Genomic DNA, 26715 nt, shown 5'->3' on the forward strand with positions numbered 1-26715 from the left:
CTTCACTTACCATGAAACCCACCGGTTTTATCCAGTTGCAGCAAATAGCAGAATTTCATCTTAATCATAGCTGAATATTACTCCATTATATTTATATACATGCCTGTCTCTTTAATTCACCTGTTGTTGTTGGTATTATAATGCTTATAAGGAATTGCCATAGCATTTTTTGTTTTTGTTTTTGGGCCATACTCGGTGACTATCAGGGTTTACTCTTGACTATGTGCTCAGAAATAACCCCAGACTTGGGGGAACATATGGGACACCAGAGATTGAACCCAAGTCCATCCTGGGTCAGCCGCATGCAAGGCAAATGCCCCAGTGCTGTGCTATCATGCCGGCCGCTCAACATAGCATTTTATATGTGCTGTTTCATCCTCCACCAGTGGTCTGAAATAACTTTCTCTCCACATTCTCACCACCACTTGTCTTAGCCTCTTCTGTAGAGTTGCTAGTTAGTGGATAGCTATAATTTAATACCTACATCTCACCCACCATCACCATCTCTTAGATCCTATCTCCTTTATCTTTTAAGTTTGGGGCTACATCCCATGGTGCCCAGGGTTTATTCTTTGCTTTGCACTCAGGAATCACTCCTGGTGGGGCTTAGGAGACCTTGTGTGATGCTAGGGATCAAAATCGGGTCAACTGACTTCAAGTCAAATGCCTTCCTTGCTGTACTGTAGGAAAGTACTTTACTTCAGCCCCATATAAAATTTATGTCTTATCCAAACTCAGAATTCCCTCAGTGAGTTGAAACATTCTGGTATGTGAGAGGTAGTGAGCTGGCCTCTTTGCTGGGCAGATTTTTCACTCAGGTCAGAGAGGATGAGATAAGCCTCCATTATCTTCTAGGTTCCTGCCCTATCTGAAAACCCATGGTAGATTCTATTTATCTTCTGATTCTGTCCTCTAGATTACAGTCAGATTGATGTTTGTAAGTCTTGTTTCTTAATTCTTGGGGAAGGATTTTCTCTTTCAAAGGGGAATTCCAGGGCTTATGGGACCTTGGCTCCTTCCCAGCCTCATCTCTTCCTTCCCTTTCCCTGAAATAGAATTCCTGGCTTCTTGCTGACCTGGAAGTTGACCTCCAGGGGGCGCCATTCACCCGAGAACACAATGCGGAGGGTGCCTTTGCTTATGTTTCTTTTGCTAGACTTGACTTCTGCCCAAACGCCATTCAGCACCCATCCCAGATCCTCCAGCACTGTTAAAACAGCACCTAGAGTTCTGAGATGTGTGTCCAGTGGCATGTAGCACTAACTATGATGGTATCTATTTTCTCCACAGCCTTATTTCTCTTCTTCACTAAAATACTGGACTTGACACAGGTTAGTCTCAGTTTAGGTTAAATACATGAATACCCTTAAGAAAATGTAACACCTTCTTACAAAACCTCCATCTTTCCATTGCTAATAAGTCAATTAGTTTTGTTCATATTGTTCATTCATTTTAACTTTTATCCCTTCTACTTTGATCTATTTAGCTTAGACTGGGGGAAAAGCCTATTTAATATCCTTTTTATTATTTTCTAGTTATTTTTTCATTTTCCTGTTTTAGATCTTAATTTGTCTTTCTGTTCCATGAAAGAAAGAAGCCAGGGGGGGTGTTTAACTCTCTCAAATAGATTTCTTTAAAAATGAAAAGTCCCAGTTAAAATGTAATCATCTTGGGTCTTTTCCATCTGATGGCTTTGTAATTGCCTTTCCTAGATAGTCTCCCTCTTTATCTTGCATAACTGTCTGCTTTCTGAGAACCGGAATGAATGTGTTCCCAATTAAATTTTCCATAAACACCAGCCAAAACCTCTTCTCTTATTCTAATATCATTGCTCTTTCTTGTCTGCCTGCCAAAATTGCCTCTTTCTTTGAGGCCCAACACAAACCCCAATCTACTATGAGATGTTCTCCACCCGTGCGGCCATCCTTCCTTCTTCCGAATCACTGCACCTCTGAGTGTGGTGCTGACAGCAGGATTTCAGCCTTCCCAGCTCCCCACAAGTAGATCCTTCCTGAATATGTTTGCCAAGAGAAGAAATGACTTCTCAGCCTCCAGATTCCTTTCTCTCTCTTTTTAGGAGTCAGCCCATCTCTCTCTGTCCCTCCCTTCTCTCTGTCTCTCTCTTTCTCTCTTATTCTTCTCCTCCAGAACCTTAGAGTAACTAAAGTTCCTATCTTCAAAATGAGCCAGGACTTACTTATTCTAGCCATCATAGCTGGTGACAGAGAGCTTCCCTTTTCTTTCTTTCATTTTAAAGATATTCTTTTATAATACCATAATTTGTCAAGATGTTTATAATAGTGGTTCAGGCATGAAATGTTACAACACCAATCCTACCACCAGTGTGACCTTCCCTCCACCAGTATTCTCAGTTTCCCACCTACCCTAGCCTGCCCCCCGCTTGCATGCACAAATTTACTTCATACTGTTTGTTACAACCCAAAGGCAAATAGAATTATCAAAATTTAGATAAATAATGGTCAATTTGAAGTCATTGCCAAATCTCTCAGTGATGTTACTAGAGTCATTGTCTAAGGACTTACTGAGCTGTGGTTGATGATAGTTGAGCCTTCTGTATTATTGTTTAGACTCACTAATCTTGGTGGTCTTCTAGGGAACTTTCCCATCAAGTTTGCTATGATTCTACTAAATATGAAATATTGGAATGTTATGCAGCCACTTAGTTCAGAAGACCTAGAGATGTGGAACCAATTTGGTGATTTGGCAATTTCATAAGGTTAATTTGTAGAGATGTTTCTTTCAGAGGGTGTTGGGTGTGACTGTGGACTGCTGTGGCTTCAGGAAAATTCCCACTTGTCTGCCCCAGAGTTTTCAACCCAGACCAGACTACCTGGGAAAATTGAGCAGTGATCATGTTCTTTTGGAGCTTAGTAGAGGATTTTAGCCATTTTTCTGCTGGAAAGATGGCGAGTGTGGGCAGAGTCTGCTGGGTATACTTCCTCATTATAACTCCCACCATATCTTCATATGTATGATGATGAAGCTCATTTCCTATCATCATATCACTTGAAAATTTATTTCATCAATCTACTTTTACCAACTGCTGTCTTAAACAATCAGCCTATAAGAGCAGGACTTCTGGCACTCACTTACCCATTCAATTACTCATCTCTCCACTCATTTCTTCAATATTTACTGAGGACCCCTGAGCTCAAGTCACTTCTGGGGACCCAGGTTTGGGGGAAGGGGAGGGTGAGGACCTAACAAGGTCTGTTGTTTGGTTGCGGGTAGAAACTAGATAACAGCAGGTAAGACAAGTCTAAGGATTGTCATAAACTGAATGCTGAGATATAGAAGAAACCCAAGAGAGGTAAGATGAGGAAAGGTCTGTCTGACTAATGCCAAAGCCAGGAACCCAAACCAGATAAGAAGAACGAGCTGCATTAAGCACATAGGAACAGAGGCTTTTAGGTGGTGGAAAGGTGTGCTGTGGAACATTGTTTTGTTGTGTCTGTATGGGAATGGAGACCAGAGGGCCAGCTCCTGGGGCAGGAAGGACTCACAGTCTTCGGAAAAGTTCATGAGTAGTATGTTCTGAGCAGTTGGATGCCATGATTATATTTACATTCGAAGAAAGTAACCTCTTGGAAGTTGGAGAAACTGGTAGATGTGACAATAGTGACTGATGGTGGCAATGGAACAGAGGGCCCAGGACCAGCAGGCACCTGGTAGCTAGAATTCATCTACCTACCCCTACTGACTGCCAAGATGTGGGAGTGCAGTGAGAGATGTAGTCTGGCCCAATACCTTATCCCCATTCCACTGTGGGTTGTTTGGCAAAAGAGTGAAATTCCCAGTGAAGTTTGGATGCCTGTGTGCATCCTCTTGCCTTTGTAAATTGCCTTGATGCTGTCAGCCAGAATGCCCGGCTCTCTCACCACGCATGCCCCTTACTGATCTTTCAGAAATTCCTGACAGCCAAAGGACTTTGCAGAGAGAGCAACTCTATTGTCTAGTGCTTTTAAATTTCCAGAAATATTTTTTTTGATCTTGAGTATCTGACACTTATAAGCTATATCTCCAAGGTACTGATGTCTTATTTTCATATGAAATACTCAGCAAGTAGATGTACATTTAAGCCAAATGTAAAATCCGAAGCAACAGTCACTAACTGAATTAGTGTCTTCATTTTTAAAAAAATAATATCTTTATTTAAGCACTATGGTTACAAATATGTTTGTAGTTGGGTTTCACTCATAAAAAGAACACCCCCTTCATCAGTGCAACATTCCCACCACCAATGCCCCCCAACTTCCTCCTCCCCCACCCCCTATATTCCAGATAAGCATTCTATTTCTCTCACTCACTACCATTGTCATGATAGTTGTTAGTGTAGTTATTTCTCTAACTGTGCTTACCATTTTTGTGGTAAGCATCATTCTGTGGGCCGGACCTTTCAGGCCTCATCTCTATTGTCTCTGGGTATTATTACAATAATGTCTTTTATTTTTCTTAAATCCCACAGATGAGTGAGACTATTCTGTGTCTATTTCTCTCCCTCTTATTTCACTCAGCATAATAGATTCCATGTCTATCCACGTTTAGAAAATTTCACGTCTTCATCTCTCCTAGTGTCTTCATTTTTTAAAATTTTATTCTTTTTTTGTCCCTTAGTAGATTTCTTTCCTAGTTTTATTTATTAGTGTTATTTTTTGACTTTTTTCCTCTTCATCCTTAGATTTTTTTCCTAGTTTTATTTTTTTCATCATAGTCCTTTAATTTGTAGTTCTTTCATAAATCTTGCTTGTTTTACTGAGTTATTTTAAATTTATGTTGACAGTGCTCCATAGACCTAGAATCTAGGTCCTAGATAGAGTTTTCTGTTGGAGTTTTTGTGTTTTCTAACTCTTACCAAGTCCTTTCTATGAAGTTCATCTGGTAATTAAATCAGTTCTTGCAAACACGAAATATCCCTATCTTTGTCATTCTCTCTATACCTTTGATTAATATCATCAAGCTTTTTTATGTTCTACTTTTCTGGTAGGATAATAAATCCAAACATGTATTTGCTCATTGGTCTTTCATTAGGACTACACATTATCCCTCTTAGAATTGAATTGATTAATCTTACAGTCACTTCAGACACACTAGGACTGTTATTGCTGTGACAATAATCTACAAAGAAATATTTCATTTATTCTTCTCTATAGAGCTCTTCATGTTTTTGAATTTGAATATGTCCATGAAAAGTGGTTGAACCCAAGAATGTTAAGCTTTTTTTAAATCCTCTTTTCTTTGCCACCATAACTAATTTGGTTTGCACAAACCACAAGAGGAATTTTGAAAAAAAAAAAAATAACCTTGAGAGTCCTCTCTCTTTTTTTTTCCTTTGTTTTTTTTGGGTCACACCTGGCAGTGCTCAGGGGTTACTCCTGGCTCCACACTCAGAAAACGCTCCTGGCAGGCATGGGGGACCATATGGGATGCTGGGATTTGAACCAATGACCTTCTGCATGAAAGGCAAATGCCATACCTCCATGTTATCTCTCCGGCCCCGAGAATCCTCTCTTGATAGTCAAAGTGCTTAAAGAGAACAACAGTTTTCTAAAATAAATTCATTAGGAATACATCGTTGCATAAAAATGGGAAAAGCAGGCATGTTTCTTGTATTGGAGAGGGAGTCTAAACTTCCTTATGACATATTGAGTATATGCGCTGGAGAAAGGAAGAAAGGAGGATAAAACAGTGAATGAGAACCTTGTGCACTTTTATGTATTTTATTTATATTTTCTTTTCTTTTCTTTGTTTTTTTTTGGCCACACCCAGTGATGCTCAGGGATTACTCCTGGCTATGCACTCAGAAATTGCTCCTGGCTTGGGGGACCATATGTGACACCGGGGATTGAACCTAGGTCCATCCTGGGTCAGCCATGTGTAAGGCAAACACCATACCACTATCCTATCGCTCAGGCTCCTTTTGTGCACTTTTAAAATGTTTCTTGAAAGAATCTAACCCCTCCAGCTTCCTGGGCTGTTCCTTTACACTCCCTTCTCCTCCTTCCTCTCCCTTCCTACTCTCCCCTCCACTCCTCTCTCTCCCCTCCATTCCTTCTCTCCTCTCCCATCCCTCCTCTCCCCTCCTCTCACTCCTCTCCTCTTCCATTTCATCCCCTTCTCTCCCATTCCACCACTTTCTTCCTCTCCCTTTCCCTCCCCTATCCTAATCTTCCCTCCACTCCTCTCCCCTTCACTTCTCTCCCCTTCCATCCTCTCCCCTTCCCTCCTCTCCCACCTTAAGGGAAATTATTCATTCTCTCATCATTAAATATGATTGTAACTGCATGCTTTATTTTTGTATGTCTTATCAGATTCCAAAAGGACTTTATATTTTAGTTTGCTTATTTTTCTCTTTTACAAAAATGAACAAGGATTGGTTTTTGTCCAACTGCTTCCCACCATTAATTAAAATACTTGACTTCTTTTTCTGTGCCTATGAAAAACACATGGGTTCTGAGGGTTTGAGTGTTGTTTTATATAAATACTAATTAGGTCAAGAGAGTTCAAAGAGTTTTAAAATATCTTGTACACACTTGCTATTTCTGTCCATTGTGTGTTCTAATGGATGTTTATGGAGGATAGCTGCATCTTTCTCTGACAGCATTTTCTTTCATGTATCTCATGTTCTTTCATTAGCAATTAGGGTTGTCCTGTCTCCAAAAGGATTGCTGACTCTATCATTATCATTGTTCTTTATCATCTAAAGGTACTTTTTGGAGTCTACTTTTCCTACATATTATAGCTGCATCAGTTTCCCTAATTCATTTATTTCCATTCTTCTATCTTCATTCTTGCCTTCTTTAAATTCAAAAAGACTTTGTTTCCCCCCCACTGAGAGCTTGCTGCCAGGGCTTGTTTTATGATGTCCTTGCTGATTCTGCTGTTGTTCACTTTGCATCTGATCATATTGTTATTTCATTTACATTTACAGTTTTTACTGATTTGAGTTGGATGTAAATCTGTCTGTTGCTATTTTTTATTTATCATCTCGTATTCTTTGTTCTTCCTCCTTTTGGTTAAACGCAATACTTGGTTGTCCTTTTTTCTCTTCAACTGTTTTCAGTGCTCTAGAGGGCTTACTTTATGTTTTACTTGCTGGCTTGATATTGGAGTTTACTTCCTTACTGTATACAGCACACATAGAATTAACATTCAGCCACATTAGAGAACATGGGAGATGGTAGACTTTTATTCTGTTTACCTTTCCCTATTCCTTGCTCTATTATGTTAACTTGCTTTCCTTTTTTTGCATTGACATGCAATGGCGTCATTTTCCTTTAACTAGTCTTTTCTTTTCTTTCATTCTTTTTTTAATTTTTTTTTTTACAAATATATAGAGAATAGAAAAGTTTACATTCACCCCAGTGATGACTAGTCTTTCCTATAAACTCAAGTTTTCATCTGTTATTCCCATTTTGTTGTAGTAACTTCAGCATGTTTGTAGTGTAATATCTCTGGCCACAAATTTTCGCTGTACTTTTTTTTTTGGGGGGGGTCCACACCTGACAGTGCTAAGGGTTTATTCTTGGCTCTGCACTCAGGAAATACTCCTTGCAGTGCTTAAAAAACTATATAGGATGCGGGGATTCAACCCGGGTCAGCCTCATCAAGGCAAACGCTCTATCTCTCTGCCTCCCTCACTGATATTCTTAACAAGAAAGTGTCTCCTTTCCCCTCAGTATGTGAAGTTATTTTCTCTGGAGAGAAAGGTCGAGCATGCCCATTTAGCACCTTATTGAAGTCATATCATCCTTCTGAAGGGAATATGTGTCATTCTTATTTAGTACATGATTTCTTCTTACTCTTTTTACTTTGATAATATTTGGAGGGGTGGGCCACAACCGGTGATGCTCAGGAGTTACTCCCGGCTATGCGTTCAGAAATTGCTACTGGCTGTGGGACCATATGGGACTCCGGGGAGTCGAACCACGGTCCATCCTAGGTTAGCACGTGCCAGGCAAATGCCCTACCTCTTGTGCCACTGCTCCTGCCCCTTACTTTGATAAATTTGAATAATTTATCTATCTTGGGTTTCAGTAGTTTAGCCACAGTATGCTTGCTTGTTTACTTTAAATATATTCTTCCTGAAGTTCATTGACTATTACATTTTATTAAGCTATACTTGTCAATGCTCATAACTTATTTCTATCTCTGCTCTTAGTGATCACTCCTGGCTAGCTGAGGTGACCCAAGGCTTCTGGGGGCTGGAACTCAAATTGGTGAAATTCAAGGAAAGCACCCTCCCCTCTGTACCATTGCTCTGACTTTCTACTGTCTGATATTTCTTCACACATTTAGCAAGCTATAGCAGGGTAGGTGGAGCTTAGAATCAGAAGTAACAGTTTTGATCCCTGATCAACTGTCTCAAGCTTATGGTCCTTCATTTTGTTGTACCAAAGCCATGGAGTGTTAACCCAGAGTACTACTTTCCCAGAGAAAGGAAGTCAAACGTCCTGGGTTCGGATTCCAAACTTATTGGTTAAAACTGCTACCATTTGCCCAACTCCTATTCCTTTGTGGGTTGGCATTTTGGGCAGAATGCAGCTGGTTGGTGGGTGGCTAATGGGTGTAAGGCTAATGTTAGCTGGCCCTGTTTACTTTCTTCCTTCTAACCTCTCCTCTTTTAGTCTGCTGTCTACAGAGCTTTTAGGCAAGGTCCAGTTTTCAACAATTCACTTTTGAAAATTCTCTCTAGATTGTTTTTAATGAAAACTTTGTTTCTTTCTCTTCTGACTTTTTTCCTGGGCCTAGTCCACCTTGACCTTATTCCTTCCACTCGTGTATCTCTTCAGGCCCCATTATGCACTTTTTGTTCTCACAATAGTGGAGTATATGTGGAATATATAGAAATATCTTAGGGAAACAACTAATGTATGGTGGTACATTAGGATAGGTCAGGGAGGAAATTACTGTGACAATAATAAAGGGAAATGGTCACTCTGGACAAGATCTAAGTGCTGAAAGGAGGTTACGTAATATGCACTATACCCCCTCACTAATGCACAATGCCAAATAGGGAAAAGAAAAAAAAACAGAAGTAACTGTCATAGACAGGCTGAGGCAGGGCAGTGGGCAGGGAGGGAAGGAAATTGGGGACACTGGTGGAGAGAAGTGGACACTGGAGTTGGAACATTGCACATGACGACCTTTATTACTCAGGAATAATTTGTAATTCTTGGTGATTCAGTGAAAATTTTATTTGAAAAGAGAGTGGAATAATTAGGGCTTGGGGTTTTTGCACTCAGGTTCTCGTTGACAAGCTCTGTTGAATCAAAACATTTCCTTCTCCTTTCTCTGTTCTCATTTTTCCCACCTATAAAGTAGGCCACTGATGGTATTTTGTGTTATACAATGATAGTGGGATGAAGTGAAATAACCCATTTAAACCTTCTCACCATCTGCTGAATATCAGCCCCCCATGGATAGCAGCTGTTGCTGGTATTATTCCATTTTAATGTCTTTCATTCATTCAACACCATACTGAATATATTCTAGAAATGTTGCCTTTTTTTTTTTTTGTTTTTAGAGCACACATTAACTTTATAAATCTAATCATTTCTGCCCAGATTGGGGATGGGGGCAGTAGGAGATTTGGAGAGGAGAGAAACTGCCTTATTTGTTCCTTGTGATACATGTTTAATTATCTTCCTTTCAATCAGAGTGAAAGGGAAGAGATCTCAGGAATGATGAGCTGAGATTCTGTTCAGGAAGGATGAACTCTTTTCTGGGCTTTGAAGGAGACACTGGAGACTTTAAATGTTATTAAAACTATGTTGAACAACTTTGTAATTGTGGAATAAAAAGACAACAGACCCAACTGTGTTATGGACAACCTTGTAACCATGGTGTTTAAATAAAGTAATTAAACCTTTTTTTAAAAAAAGATCTTATGGGGGCCAGAAAGATAGCATGGAGGTAGGGTGTTTGCCTTGCATGCAGAGGTCGGTGGTTCGAATCTCGGCATCCCATATGGTCTCCTGAACCTGCCAGGAGCAATTTCTGAGCATAGAGTCAGGAGTAACCCCTGAGCGCCGCCGCCGGGTGTGACCCAAAAACAAAAAAAAAGATTTTATGGTACATATTTAGTGTAGATTCTAAAATTTAAAAATGACGGACAACTTTGGAAAATGTTGACTTAGTATGGATTTTTTTGAGTTTTCTATTTCTGTATAGAAAAATATCAAGTTAATAATGCCAATTTTTGAGTGATGTTTCAGATCATTAAGTCTGGTAGTTATTTTTGTTTGTTTTATATATTCACTGTGTCTCCGACAATAAAAACAAAACTTGCCAACACTTCTAGGAGTTCTGTATCAAGATGGTTAAAAATAAAACTTAAATGAAGATTTGAAATGTAAAATTGAATTTTGTCCTTAAAAAACCTGTAAAATGATTTCACTTTAGTTTCTAAAATTTGAATAACCATCATTTAATTTTCCAAGCTAATTTAAAAATGTTTAAAGAACCCACACAAGTTATGCATATAGGCACACAATTATTTACATTGAGAAATACTGAAATACATACACAAAGCAAAATAATAAACACCTCAACCAGGACAAGCATGTTTAACATTTTAAAATATTTGAAAGTTCTTGGGCTGGAGTGATAGCACAGCAAAATGCCTTGCATGTAGCTGACTCGGGTTCTATCTCCAACATTCTATATGGTTCCCCAAGCACTTCCAGGAGTAACTTCTGAGCACAGAGCCAGGAATAACCCTTGAGTGCCCTTGAGTGGCCCAAAAACCAAAAAAAAAAAAGTTTTAAAGTTTTATAACTTATATAATCACCACCACAAGACCTAATATTTGAACTTTTATGTGTATGTGGTGCCAGGAATTAAGCTTGAGTATCTTTCATACAAGATAGACAATACCACTGAGCCACTTACACTCACTCTGCTCTTATCTCAGTTCCACCTTCATAAAGGTAATGGCCACATTTATTTATTGGGGAGGAGTTTTGGGCCACACTGGCTGTGCTGAGAGATCACTCTTGGCAATGCTCAGAGAATCAAACCACAGTGGGCTGCCTCCAAGGCAAGCACCTTAGCCCTTTTATTATCTCTATGGTTCCAATCACCTTTCATTTTCCCCATTTATTCTATTTAGACATGATACACAACTCTGCCTAAAAAAATATTCCAGTCCGTGTATGTCTATGAAATCATTTGCATATTTTATATTTCAATAAAAAAAGGAATCTCAAGGATTAATCTTGGCACCTTGAGATGCCCTAGCTAAGGAAGCTGGTCCTTATAGCCAGGGTGGGCTGTGCCATGTGGAAGCAGCTAAGAAATTGGTTGGCTCGTGTGGAAGATCAGTTCCCAGTGGGGAAGAGTGAAGTCCTGTCCTGTGGAGTCAACTTCTGGGTCCTCACGTGCAAACCTGCTTTAATGGCTTCTCAAATCCCCTCTCTGTTGACTTGCAGGCTACTTGGGGCCCACGTGCGAGGAGAAGGTGGATCCATGCGCCTCTGCACCCTGCCAGAACAACGGCACCTGCTACCCAGATGGCTTGCACTTCCGCTGCAGCTGCAGTGCAGCTTTCACAGGACCCACCTGTACCCAGCTTGTTGACTTCTGTGCTCTCAACCCCTGTGCCCATGGCACCTGCCGCAGCGTAGGCACCAGCTACAAATGCCTCTGTGATCCAGGTGGGTCATTTGTCTGACTCAAAGCCCTTCAGACCGATTCTCCTACTGGTCTTTTGCAGGGAGGAGCCCAAGTGGGCCTGTGAATGTGTGTAGGGCAAAGAAATTGCACCAGTAAATTGCACATCTGTAAATAAACTCCAGACCTATGTGATACTTGGTGTGTATATGTGTGTGTGTGTGTGATACTTTTTTGCTTTTAAATCTGCTTTTAACCCTTTTCCTTCTTTCTTGAGCAGCTCACTCATTGTGGCTACATGTGAAAGAGAGGAAGCAAGGGTAATGAAGCCAATTATAAAACAAACATCACAACTCATTAAGAGCTTAACTATTTGAACAATTTACTAGGATCACAGTGCTTTTTTTGTTTTGTGCAGTTTTTAGCTTAACTTTCTTAGGTTAGCAACATGTGTTCTCCCACTTTTATGCACAGAAAAACCAGTGTGCAAGTTGTTCGGAATTTCATCCACTATTCAGATTCTCACTCTATGAACAGAATAAGTTGGAGGGCCTGCAGCTCTCATAGTTAAAGATTCAAAGTTCAGTCAATTCTTCTTCAAATGTCTTCTGCATTTGTGCTACTGGTGTGTGTGTGTGTGTGTGTGTGTGTGTGTGCGTGTGTGCGCGCGTATATTTTGATACTCAGCAGAGTGGTCATGAGACAAAATTTGCATCTGTACCACCTTCTGGAATGGTCTGGAAATAATGAATTAGGCAACCAACATCCTACCCATGTCTCCCTCCTGTACAAGTCCACTCTTTTTGTTTTGTTTTGTTTCTTTTGGGGGGGGCACACCCAGTGATGCTCAGGGGTTACTCCTGGCTATGCACTCAGAAATCGCTTCTGGTTTGGGGGACCATCTGGGACGCTGGAAAATTGAATGTGTTATGTTCTAGGTTAGTGCATGCAAGGCAAACACCCTACCGTTTGAGCCACTGCTCTGGCCCCACAAGTCAACTCTTAATACTGCTTCCTGCCACTGTGTCTTCTGCTGGAGCTCAGACAGATCTAAGCCATCATTAGTATGACTCCTGGCTTTTCCTTCAGCACCCTCCAGTGAACGTGCTTTCACTGCTCATCCCATTTTCCAGGTAGATTTTTCCCAGTGGGACTGCCTCTGCTTTCCTTGTTCTTAGTTCCCACAGTCACCCACAGTGTTGCTTTTCGGACTTCCAAGTCTCAACACCCTCTCCCCCATGAACTATACACACATGTCTCTTTCCTACTTTGGATAAGAAGATGTGTATTTATCAGTAACTTATCTAACTCTGGCATTCTAAACATCAATGAATAAACTGAATCTTTCTAGGTTATGAACTGAACTTCATGTCACTAACCACAACTTTGATCTCATTGCAAGATAAACAAAGTTGAGCCACTTTTACACAGTGGTGGGAAATGCTCTTTTCTGTCCTCTGTCTGTGATCACACACACCAGTAAGAGGCTGAGCTCAAATTGCATCTCAGGTGCCTATTTTCTCTGTCCCAGAACCTAGCCTAGAACTTACAAGGGACACATGCCATCCTCATGAGTTAATTAAAGAAGTTAGAGAAACACTGTTCATTCGAAGAGTTTCTGGAGAATTTTTATATGTAGACTTAATTCTCCTATTTTCTATAAATTTATATAGAAGCTTAGAAGTTCTCTGTACTTATGAGTAGACTATTTCATCTTCTTGATGACTGTATCTCTATCTCACTAAGCTGCTTTTGTTTGCCTATTTTTTACTTTTGGTTCATCTGGCAGTGCTCAAAGCATACTTCAGTGTCTCCTGGAGATAGGTAAGGGGATAAACATAGTGCCGGGATCAAACCTAGGTTGGCTGTGTAAGAGGCAAGCACCTTACACTGGTACTATTTCTCCAGCCCTCAATTGAGTTTTAAAGTATTGACATGCACAATTGGGGAAATACAACTGTTGCTTAGTGCAGCCTGGCTAGCTGGAACATTCCAGAAGGTTTCTATGTTACAGTTTTGAGGTTCCATTCTGCCTTTGGGAAGCTTCAAGTTCTTGCTCTGAAGCTCTGACCTTATTGAATAACATCTCTCTACCACAACTTTCCCTCAAATGGAGGATAACTGTTTTTCTAGAAGTCTGCTGATTTTAATATTTATTTCATTTACAAAGCAGAAAACAAAATCCGAAAAGCTTCATTGCAACCTCAAGCACTGCCGACAGCATTCAACCGCATTTTTAGGAACTGCATCCATCTTGAGATACGAAGTGAAACAAGCAACAATATATGGATTTTCCCCCAAACCCTACCTAGAGGCTTTTGTACCTCTGTATGTAACATGAGGGCACTTGAGGGTTATATCCCCAAACTCCAAGTTATAGCTTTGAGTACGATGATGGTAATAACTTCCCTAGAGAAGCTCCCTGCAACCCTTTAAGATGCCTCAAGGGGGCGCTGTGTTCACTGAAGAAGCAGATATAGCCTGGGCTTTCTCTGTAGGGAACCAAACCTCCATGGTGAGTGCCACGACTCAGGCTCTGGATTTCACAGTATTGGGGTGCAGGTGGAGTAGCTCTTCTCAAACAAACCATTCTTCCAGAAACATTCTAAACTCCTGCCTCCTGAGAATCATTTCCTCCAGTGACACTCCTTCAAGAAGAAGCAAAAAGTTCTCCCCAAACTTCATTTGTTCATCCTGCTTATTGCCCCTTTTACTGTGGCTGGTTTATGATTCAAGCTGTAAGTAGACTACACTTATATAAGGAGAAAGGATACTTTTAAATAATATAAAAGAGAGTCAACCAACTTTAGGAGATCATATGATACCTCATGGAAGACCAGACTGCGCAGTGAAGACAGAGCCAGGCAGAGAGGAAGCAGCTTCATGGGAGAACCCCTCTAAGTGGCTTAAACCATGGTAAATGGACAGGATATCTTAGGCTTCAGTTTTTATTTTTATAAATAACTTCTCAGAGGCACATTCAGCTCGGTATGTTAGCTGGAAACAGGTTACTGGGCACTTTCTTGGGTGGGTGGTGAGAACTTGAAAGGAGAAGAGGGATGATGTGGGATTCATCCCACCTCTCTTCACACCTAGAGGTCCCAATGTGTCATCCTTGAGTGTCTGAGAGGGGAAGTAACTCCCCCTTCCATTCCTTCAACTTCCAGGCTTATCTCCAACTGATCTCAAACTATATTCATGTCCATTGGAGCCTGAAGACTCACACATTCCATTTTCTGAGACTTGTGAGCCAAGAGACTTGATGTTCTGTGATGAAGCTCAGTGGTTACTCCTGACTCTGCACTCAGGAATTACTCCTGGAAGTGCTCATAGGGGATGCCAGGGATTGAACTCGTGTTAGCTGGATGCAAGACAAGTACCTTACTTGCTTTACTATCACTCTGGCCCCAATGGGAGATTTTGTGTAAGGCATCTTTACTGAGAACTGGTCTTTAAAAGGAAACATATCCCTTAAGGAGGGCTGGGGGCATAGGATAAAGGTGAAGGGGATGACACTGGCACATGGTAGACAGAAGTGGACACTCTGGTGGAGTGTATGATGTTGGCATATTTTTTGCATAAAAATCCTGCCATCAACTTACAATTATGATGTCTAAAATGAAAATAAAATTAGCCCATATCTTAACATCTGGGAAAAATTTTCATTAAGAAGAGAAAATGACAATTCTCTGAATGCATAATTTCTCCTCTTAATCTTTTGGAGCATGCAATTGCTTTATGGCTAGTTGACATAGTAGAAAAATCTCAGGAGAATCAGTGAAATTGAGTGTCTTATGGAAGAGCAGCGGTCTGGTCGTCTTTCCAGAGAGCAAACAGATCTCATTTCATATATGGCAACAGATTGAAGTCTGTGTCAAGTTGATAATTAGTTCCCGCCTGACACAATGCCACTTGGATTGCAGCAGAGGAAATTTGCCAGGTGCTTTAATTTTCAAGCCTTATTTCCCAGCTTATCAGGTGAGGTGTTTCTGATGGAATTTTAATATTAAATAATAAAATGTCAGCACCAAATAATTGCTAAAACGATATTATTCAGCGACAGTGGTAAGTGGTAGGTGAGGTACTTTGAAAATATTGCAAATTGAAACACCCCCCCCCCCAACTCCAAACGGCAGAGGTGGACTCAGAGCCTCTTCCCTCTGGTGGGGAGAAGTGGCACAGGCACAGAGCTGATGAGGGTGTGACTATACCCTGGTAGGAAACTGTAGATACGCATGTTCTGTACAAAGTGGGGCCTACTTGCAGATAGATGCAGTTTGATGATGCCCAATCTGGCAGAAATTGAATATAAAGGAAGAAGGTTCACCTGAGTGTACATTGTCCCTGCCCAAGGCATTTGCATTATCACCCTAATCTTACGTAGAGAATATGACTGATTAAGGAATTTATGGCACAAGGTTAGGGGATGTTTTTGAGAGGGAACTCGCAAGCAATGCGTGAGAAGGATGTTGTGGGTTTTCCCCCTACCCAGTGATTCTCAAGCTGAGCTGGTGGTTCAGTCCATGGAAGCAATTCTGCTCAGCTCCTCATTGTTGTGGATTAACTAACTGGACCTTCCTGACAGTTCTTGGGGGCCTCCAGAGCTGTACCTGCAATGCTTTGGGGAACCAGGTGGTGCTGAGATTAAACACTGATCAAGCTCATTGTAGGCATACATTTTAGCCTTTGTACTGTCTTCTGGCCCCAATAGTAGATCGTTATATGGGAAATGTATACTTTTTTTTTTTTTTTTGGGCCACACCCAGCGATGCTCAGGGGTTACTCCTGGCTGCCTGCTCAGAAATTGCTCCTGGTAGGCACGGGGGACCATATGGGACACCAGGATTTGAACCAACCACTTTTGGTCCTGGATCGGCTGCTTGCAAGGCAAACGCTGCTGTGCTATCTCTCCGGGCCCGTATACTTGTTTTTAATTTCATGGGTGACCTTGATGCTTATCAGTTATTGTAATCTAGATCCAGGAAATAAAACTTGGACTACACATTCTTGCTGATTCTTCTGCACCAGGGGTGGTCATCCCATTTGATGATCTTAACTATAAACAAAAGTTAGGATTTTTTCCTATTGAATAAAAATTTAAAGTTAATTAATTTATCGTTTTTTTTTTTTGAGGGTTGTTTGGACCACACCTGGCAGTACTGAGTTACTCCTGGCTCTGCACTCAGGAATCAATCCTGAAAGGCTCAGGGGACCATATAGGATGCTAGAGATTGAACTTGGAATGGCCACAAGCACGGCAAGCACTTTACCTGCTGTACTATTGCTCCAGCCCCTACAGTTATATGATTTTCTGAGAATATCTGATACTTTATTTTCATTTCTTTAAAAATATATGTATTGAATGGAAGTGATAGTATAGCAGGTAGGAAGCAGGTTCAACTCCCAGCTACATATGATCCCCTGAACTCTGTCAAGAATGATACCTGAGTACAAAGTCAGGGGTAAATCCTGAGCACTATTGGGTGTAGTCCCCAAATCAAACTCTCTACATATATACATATTGTATGAAGGCCTCCATGCATTTATGAATTGCGTGATGTGAAAGATTCAGTGAGCATTGAGTTTAACATTCTTAAACTCAACAGTATCAGTATTCTGATCATGTTCATTGGAAGCAGAATCTAACACAAGACTGGCCAGGATTTTAATAGCAATTTAATAGCAATGAAGGGGAAAAGGCACACCTAGAAGTATCTGAAGATAGTTATCATGCTAATGACTGTCTCACTGCATTTGGGTTCTTGGATAATGTCAGCGGGCAGCTTTCATCTTTTGTTAACCAAAAGCTCTCTCAGGTTTGTAAGGAAAAAAGGCAGCTTATGTTTAATATAACTAGGAAGGTCCCTGAATATTGGCACAGCACATTAGTCTCATCTCTTGCGTAGAATATGTTATCGTCTTTCCTCACATCTTAATCCTGTTATTATGATCATTTTTGTCTATAACCAAAATATGGTGTATATATATATATATATATATATATATATATATATATATATATATATATATATATATATATATATATAACTGCTTGGGGGGGGTCTTAAAACAGAATCTTGTTTTGAGTTGTTTGTTAGGGCTTTGATAATCCAAGGTGCTTTACCTACAAGAAAGTTTCAAGTTCTACAATGACATCATCTTGACACTGAAAACTGAGAAAAGAGAGAAGAAGCTCTGACCTCTGGGAGGTTGTTGAATATTTTACAAGTAGGTTTTGGTATTGTTCAGAACCTGTCATTTGTATCTACTGGACATAAAAATAAAAAAAGATTGTACAGAATTCCAGCATCAGACTTGGTCACTCATAGGCCATGATAAAGCAAGATAATAAAAGCTGTTGAGTAATTTTTTTTAAGTACAGACAAAAATAAAGTGCAATTCACAAAAATACCAAGCCATTCAGAGAAAATTCACCATTATCCAGTAGGTTACTGCAGTAAGTTGCAAGTCTGCCTGCTGCTTGCAGGAGCCCTTGAAGTCTGGCTGCCAGGTGGGGCCTCATGCCCACCCAAGGATGCCAATATGTAGCAACTGCCCACCTGGAACTGTGAGAGAAGAGAGAAGTAGAAACCAAGTATTCTTTTTATTGCTTCTGGAATCTGAGGCCAGCTGTCTCCACCTGGGGTTTCTGAGAGAGAGGGAGAGATAGATGGAAATTCACCAGCCAGAGGTAGGGAGTGGGTTTAAAAAAGAAAGAGAAAGGAATAGATACAAAGCAAGCAGTATCTCTCAGATACTTTATCTTTGCCCCCCACCCCACCCAGAGGACCAGCAGGTGCTCCTCTGGTCACGAGCCTGGGGGTAGTGCCAAGGGTCATGACCAGGGGCATGTCCAGGTTCAACTGTCATTATAGTGGGAATATCCAAGGGGCGTGTCCAAGTCCAACTGCCATTATGTCAACACCATTCCTTCTCTTGAAAATAGATTCAGGACCAATGACTTCTGCCTTGTTTGCTTTCCTCCTGATAATATTTATTGAGAAATTTCAAGGATAGAATTGCCTCTGATTCCAGACATCACCCACTTTAGAGCAAATCCCCCAGGTCGCCTCCATTGGAGTTTGAATCCCTCTCACCCAAAGCCCTGGACTGGATTTTTCCTCTTACTGATATAAATAAAACACTTTTTTCAACTATGGGTGCCTCAAATTTATGAAAATACTTAAAATATTGAGAGTTCTAATTGATTTAATTTTTCTTTAGATTACTTACATAGAAATGTCTAGCAAATTGGACAGTGAAATATTATTTGGATATTGGATAAATGGAAGGGATGCCCTAGGTGGGGAAGGACGTGGATGAAAATGTCAGGCCCTGTTGGGGAATGAATGCTTGTTAGGGCAAGGATAAAGATGCTTATTGGGGCACATTGGAAGGATGGAGAGAATCTAGATGATAATAAGGAATTTGAAAATGAAGCTCTTTGTTTTAGTGCCCTATGTGAAATACACTGTGTTTTAGAAAGTTAATTCTTTTTTGTTTATTTATAGCAGTGTAAAACTTTAGGGGTGCATCTTAACTTGTCTACATATGTTTAGAACTCACTATACCCACAACCATATTTTCAAAATTAGTTCTCCACTATAAAGACTCTAATCCATTCATCCTTTCCATCCTCATCCTCTTTTTCCCTTTAGTAACCAACTGTTGTGTATGTAAATATTTTGGGGGATTACTATGTTACTCACCCTAAACTGATTGGTGATTGTGCCCTACCCTAGGGTGTGACCTGGCATTCTGCCCCCACCCTAGGGTAGGACCTGATTCTGCTTCCACCATTGGTTGGTATCTGATTCCACCATTGGGTGGTACCTGACTCTGGGTGATAAAAACAAGGGTCTGTGGAAGGCCGAGGCTTTTTGGCTGGAACTGAAGCTGAGTCTTTGGACTTCAGTACTGTCCACCGAGTAAAGCGAATATTTCCACGAGCCTGACTGTCTGCGAGCTGCTGTTTACCCGCCGTTTCACCTCAGAACCGTTGGCTAGACAGGGTGGCAGACGCGTGCTCCGAGCTGGAAGAGAAAGGCCTCATCCTCCATCCCTCCATCAGTCAACCTCTTCAGGGGCTGACTTGCTACAACTAACCTGTTTTTCCCCAAGTCTAGGGGTTAATTTTTCATTTTATTTTTTTGCCAGTCTCTTCACTTTTGTTATTCATATTGCTCATGAGTGCCACTGGCTAGTAATTATCTTTCACTTCCTTATTTCACTTAGTATAGTCATTTCAAATTTAATCTATCTTATCCCCACAGGCACAGTGCCATCTTTTTTAATAGTTGGGGGTATACAGCTGTTTGACTGTGTATATAAGCAGATTTTTTGATCCATCTGCTGATGGACATTTGGGCTAATCACATGTTTGGGCTATTGTGAATAACATAGGGGTGCAGATATATTTTTTTGTTTTTTTCGGGCACACCCTTTTGATGCTCAGGGGTTACTCCTGGCTACATGCTCAGAAATTGCCCCTGGCTTGGGGGGACCATATGGGACGCTGGGAGATCGAACCGTGGTCCTTTCCTTGGCTAGCGCTTGCAAGGCAGGCACCTTACCTCTAGCGCCACCTCACCGGCCTTGGGTGCAGATATTTTTAAAAATTCTTCCAATTGGAGTAGATCATATAGTCTAAGGATGCTAAGACAGGAGAAAAGTGGAGGAATCAGGAAAGGGAAGGTTGAAGATGGGATTTCTGAAGGTGAGTACATCCAGATGCTGCTAAAATCCGAGGCATTAGAATTTCGCTGTCAGTCAAATGTAGGTCACAAGGAGTGAAAGGTCTCAAATGTTAAGGTTTTAACTTGGGAAACTAAGAGAAATAGAAAATACATGTAACAATGTGAAGATTCAAGGTACAGTGAGCCAATGCAGTGAGTGTGGCACTTCATAGTTGCCACTTGAGACTGGAACTGGGAAAATGGCTGAAGTCAGGAATGAAGTATGGAACCTTAAGGGAGGTATTGAGACAAAGGAAAGAGAGCATTTTAAGGGAAAAGGAAAAATCAGTGAATACATTGTAAAATTCTTGCATTGATGTTGGAGAGAGGAAGCTGAAGATGATTGCTACTAGTGAGTTAAGAAGCCTGTGGAAGAGTCCCTGGGATTAGGAGGGCAGGGAACAACCTGGGATGAGATCAACCTACCTCAGTACCCAGCCAAGAACTGAGTGAAATTTTCCAGACCACTACTGAGGTGTTATCCTCATGGTACTCACTATGGCACCAAGGACTTTCTTGTTACCATTTTGTTCTGATTCTAATTTGGAAGAGGTTTGCTTAGGGACTTCAGGATTTGTGCCTTCTCAAGAGGGTGGCCTGAAGAATGACTATTAATGGAGGGGAGGACATTGGTAATGATAATGATAATGATAATGGCAAGGGCTATTTGGTGGTGAAGTAGGTGGGGTTTATTTTTCTGTGATTCTGAATGTTAACACTCTATCCACATGGCTGTTTCCCAGCCTGCCTTTAAAGGACTTATTCATATGTATGAAAGTGTTCATGAACTGGCCTTTAATTATAAGGGATTTCTGTTTCCTCTGATCCCACTAGCTTTCCTTAAAATTCAAATCATTCAGAACTAGTAGTCATTGGCTGAAATGGCATTGAAAGATAAGAAATGTACCTGTTCACAGCAGGAGTTCATAGTCTGTGAGGGCAGCTATGATCATTTTATATCATCTTACCTGGAATACAAGTCTGAACTAGCAACTTTCCTCATTAACTAGGGAATAGCTCTGTTCGATGAAGCTCAGCAAGCTCATAATTTCAGGAAATTTTCATCAAGCTCGTGGTCACAGAGGCCTCTGAAGACTTACTTAAACTATTTTGTTGACTTCCTTTTTTTTTCCAGTGTAGGAAAATTACAATGATCATATCTTTTTCTTTCTTGCTAAAAAGGTTTTGGGAAGCTGGAATGTAGAATTAAATCCTTGTGCCTCACCTCTTATTCTGAGTATGGTATAAAATTCTATTCTGGCTGCGGTATAAAATTCAGCCTTGTAAGTAAATAGCTGTGTGCTTGTCCTTTGTTAGAGATAGTTTCCTCTTTTATATTTCCTCAAGAAACAAACAAATGTGGGCTGGAGAGATAGCACAGGGGTTAGGACACAACCATGCATGCTGCTGATACTGGTTTGATTCTTGTACCACATCATTGATCCATGAATTGGTCCAACCCTAGAGGACTCAGAGTGCCATCTAGCATGACTACAGTCACTCCTAACTTAGCTAGGTCAAAATAGAATTGCATCTAAAAATACTTGCATGCAGAACCATTGGCGTGGTTAGCAAAAAATCACAGGGAGGGGACCCTAAGTTTCCCAGCACCACTTAGGAGGCACTCAAACCAACAAACCATACTTTTTAAGAAGAGTAAATTAGTAAATGGCATTTTCAAAATGAAGGTGCTTAATGTGCATAAGCAAAATGACATTCACTGCCAATGAGATGCCATATATGTCCACACTAAGAACTCTCTGAAATGAAGATGGGGTCCAGACAGTCAGATGCTCTTTTTTTTTTTTTTCTTTCAGGGGAGCCTAGAAAAAGCAGAGACATCTGTGGCCATTTCGGCTCAAGATTGGAGCCAGGCAAATGATGAGGTCTGTGTTCAAGGCCTTCTAGGATGTTCTTGAGCCTTGGGTAAATGTGCCCCAGACTTGCTTCCTGGGCACTGGAAACTTATGTCATCATCTCAATGCCAGAGACTGGCAGGGCTCTTTCCTGGCAGTGGCCACATGAGTCCTGGTGAATCTGTTGTTAGTGCCACTCTTTAACCTGTGATTGAAGACCAGAGACAATGATTGAGGCAGGTAATCAAACCAGACAAGTGTGATCTAAAGCTTCTGAAGCTGCAAAGTGAATTGGAAATGGGGTCAAGCAAAGATTGTGACTCAACAGCAGCAAAAGGCCAAAAATAGAGCCTTAAGCCCATTTGTCCTGAAAGTACTTGTCCTAACAGCCCAGTGAAGGCATGCATTTGGGATTCACTGGGACACCTAATTTTATATATATCTGTTTATATACATATATATGTATAAACAGAAATTTATTCTCTTAGAGTTCTAAAGTCTAGAACTCTAAATTCAAGTTGTCAGCAGGGCCATGCTGTTTCTGAAGGTTCTAGAACCTCTTCTAGAACAATATCTCTATTTGAACAACAATTATTAGTCTTCTTTGCTTATAGATATCACTTCATTTGTCTGTTGTCACTCAGTAAACTATTTCTTCACACATAGTCGTCTTTCTTTGTATATCTGTGTGTCCAATCGTCCCACCCTTATAAAAAGACATTTAATGCTTCAGTGGCCTCTCAAAGTTCTTTAATTACTGATGATAAAGCTTCTGGATTGGGCCCGGAGAGATAGCACAGCGGTGTTTGCCTTGCAAGCAGCTGATCCAGGACCTAAGGTGGTTGGTTCGAATCTCGGTGTCCCACATGGTCCCCGGTGCCTGCTAGGAGCTATTTCTGAGCAGACAGCCAGGAGTAACCCCTGAGCACCGTCGGGTGTGGCCCAAAAAGCAAAAAAAAAAAAAAAAAAGGCTTCTGGATTTATTTCATATTCACAAAACCTCACACAAACAGACTTTCATATCTAATCCAATATTCAAAGTTCCTAGAATCTCATGCAGTACATCTTTGGTGTCCCTCTCCATGTTCAGCTGCATTGGTACCATAGCACCCGCCCCTGCACTGGGGCCACTACTACTCACCATGGCAGAGTCTGAGGGGAGGCGGGAGTTTTTTGAAATTAATTTTAAAATTGAATTATCATGATTGCTTACAATTACAAAATTGAATCAAGTTATAAGTTGTTCATAATTGAGTTTCAGTCATACAATGTCCTTCACCAGTGCAAATTTCCCCATACCAATATTCCCATTTTACCTCCTACACTCAGGGATCATTCCTGCCTGCTTCTAGGGCAGATATTTTTCTTATCTCATCTCTTTCTTTATCTCTCTTTCTCTCCCTCTCTTTGTCAGTCTTTAATTTCTTTTTCTTTCTTTCTTTTTTTTTTTTGGTTTTTGGGTCACATCCGACAGTGCTCAGGGGTTACTCCTGGCTGTCTGCTCAGAAATAGTTCCTGGCAGGCACAGGGGACCATATGGGACACTGGGATTCGAACCAACCACCTTAGGTCCTGGATCAGCTGCTAGCAAGGCAAACACCGCTGTGCTATCTCTCCGGGCCCAGTCTTTAATTTCTTTCATGTTGAAAGACTCCCCCTCCATTAGCATCACTCAGTGGGAGCCTTGAGAGACCTAGGTGCTCACTCACATGTGGATTACTCACAGGAAGATGCTTTGAGAACTTACTCTAGCTGCACATCTCCTTTTAACTTTCCTTTTCAAATGCTGAATTTGCTGGGGATTGAACCCAGTTCAACCGCATTCAAGGCAAACACCCTACCTGCTGTGTTATCACTCTAGTTCAAAAACTATCTTTATAAAGACAGGTATATAAATTACAAATTTATATTATGAATAATCTGTGCTAATACATATTAAGTCACATGAAATAAATGAAACCTACACATGCAAAATTAGAAATAGTGCTTCTTCGGTCGCTATTGATTTGGATTTCTCTAAAAGCTCAGGGACAATGCCCTGCATTGCTTCTTTTGGCTTTTGCTCATAGCCATTAATTTTCAATTTTAGAGAAATGATGAAAGAGACTGCATATACGTATTGCTCTTGCAAAATTGCTTCAGTTCTATCAAAGATTTGGAGTGCTTCAGGCTGCCTAAAGCAGATTGATATGTGACCTTAATGAGGACAGTCTGAGGACTGTCGACTCAAAGCTTTTATTGATTCTGCAGAACTTCCTGCCCTCTCCCAGGGCACTGAGTACTTCTTTACGCAGTGCCACATGTTCTTTTATAAATGTCATCAGCTTGGCTTTGCCATGGTCTGAAGAAATCCTTGACTTTTTGGACAGAGATCTTGATAGCATGAGATCTTTTCTTCACCTCCTTTTCGTTCTCACTTTTGTTGTTGCAGTTACCATGATTCATTTGTCCATCAGGGGCTACATTCTTTCCATGGTGCTGCCTTATCCACACTGATCTTAGGGTTCATCAGGGACTCATTATGGTTGCTTAGAGTTGCTCTCTGACCACAGTGCTCATCCATCTTTTATTTGTGGTACATGTATACCTGGAACAGGTGATCAGAGCCTCTGGGGACCAGTGGTACTCAAGTCCGTGCTCAGGGATTCTATTTTGTGGGGCTCAGGAACCACATGGGATAGGAGGGATAGAATCTGGGTTGACTGTGTGTAAGGCAAATACCTTACCCACTATCCTATCTCTCTGTCCTCAACTTACTCATCCTATAACTGAATGCTTATACCTTTAACCAGTGCTGTCTTATTTTCCTCACCCCCAACTGCTGCCACTGTCCATCTTACATTTCTCTTGATTCTGGCTGCCACATCTTGCCGTTAATGTTTTAGGCTAAATTTGTTCTCATGAATCAAGGAAGGTACATCATAGATGTGGGGGATAAGGGTAACTTCTTATTCTGAATATAGCCTGTTCTGAATAGATCTATAGGATTCCCCTGTCACACGTTAAGAACTTTTAAATGTTCACTGCTTGTATGTCGTTTTACATCCTTTTAACTTTCCTTTTCAAATGCTACATTTGCTCTCAATGTGGTTTTTCTTTGCATGACTTTCTTTCCTTTAGCAAACCCCCGCGGGGAATTTCATTTACTCTGTAGAGTCTCATTTATTCCATGTGTTTGAGAGCAGGAGGTTATGTGTGCATTTCCTCGTTGCCTTATTTATATGCTGGTGGCTAGTTCCTATCCCAATTGTGTGTGTTATATTTGTTTTGCTATTCTGAGGAGGGCATTCTGGCTATTCAAATACATACACAATGGTTCCTCAGGTAACATCTATTTCCCAGCATTTTTTTTTTATTTCCCAGCATTTTTAAGAGCCAGAGATTGTAGAAGGATGTTGTGTCCTTTATTCTTCTACAGTTTGGTGGCTCTCAAATGGAGGTCTTTGCCAGCTAGAAAAGGCATCACCAACTGGTGCTGAAGTGACCATGCTGAAAACTAGTGTGAGGGATGCAGAGACTAGCCCTTGGTTCACACACCTCCAAGTAATCTAAAGTCATAACTGGGTGAGCAGAAAGTAACATAAAATTTAAACAGTACCTTGTGAAATACATAAAAAGGAATTAAGGAGTAGAAAACTTCTTTGTACTTAACCTATCAAAGCCAGTAAACCCCCCCCTCCCCGCTTCACTTGCATGCATCCTTGCATAAAGACAGTCTTGTAGGTTTTAGCTTAGTGTTGAGATGGAGCCTCATTCTTTGACTATGCCTCCGTGTTCTGCCCTGTGTCTGCAGGACCCCTCTGTTTATTAACATACTGGATCATCAGTTTAGGTTGTAAGATGATTTATGATGCATCTCATCTATTGTTTGTTTAGTAAGCACACACAATAATAACCTGTGAAACGATTGGTATTTGTCTTGTCTTATACTTAATATTGAATTTCGGTGCTTTAATCATGGTGTTCTAAGTATTTGCTTTGTTGTTATTTTGGGGCCATCCTAGGGGCTTGTTCTGCATTCCAGGGCCACTCTTAAAGGAGATCAGGGGGACATAGGAGGTGCTGAGGCTCAAACCCAGAGTGGTCACATTCAAGGCAAATGCCCTACCTGCTGAACAGTCACGCTAGCGACATTAATATATTTTGAAAATAATTTTTATTGAGGCAGCTGAATAAAAATAGGGTGCTTAATATAAGATAGCTGTTGTTGGAAAGAATAAGAAAATGTTAAGTAAAGGATGTTAAGATTTGTTATTGAAGTGATGAATGCTACTTCTTTAAACGATTGTTTCTTGCCATCATTTCCTTTACATTTTTATATTGCTCCTCTTTTGTTAAACTCCCAGTAATCTTTTCCTGTCTCAGCCTGTAGAGATCATAGATAAAATCCACCCTCTAGTGGCCAAAAGCATCATGAAAAAGACAACCAGGCTGAAAAAATCATGAGGTTTGTTTCTTCATGTGGTTAGTCTCTGACCTAGTTCTGAAGACAA

General features: G+C 40.7%; 1 protein-coding gene across 1 annotated transcript in view; it reads left to right on the forward strand.

Annotated features, from left to right (window-relative positions):
* Positions 1 to 26715, forward strand: part of DNER (delta/notch like EGF repeat containing) — a 341370-nt gene that overhangs the window by 261393 nt on the left and 53262 nt on the right. Inside the window, exon 8 of the mRNA XM_049769355.1 lies at positions 11451 to 11675. Within this exon, the coding sequence (XP_049625312.1) occupies positions 11451 to 11675 (225 nt within the window). The remainder of the gene's footprint in view (positions 1 to 11450; positions 11676 to 26715) is intronic.

This window comes from Suncus etruscus, chromosome 2, assembly GCF_024139225.1.
Source record: "Suncus etruscus isolate mSunEtr1 chromosome 2, mSunEtr1.pri.cur, whole genome shotgun sequence".
In the NCBI taxonomy this organism is placed as follows: domain Eukaryota; kingdom Metazoa; phylum Chordata; class Mammalia; order Eulipotyphla; family Soricidae; genus Suncus; species Suncus etruscus.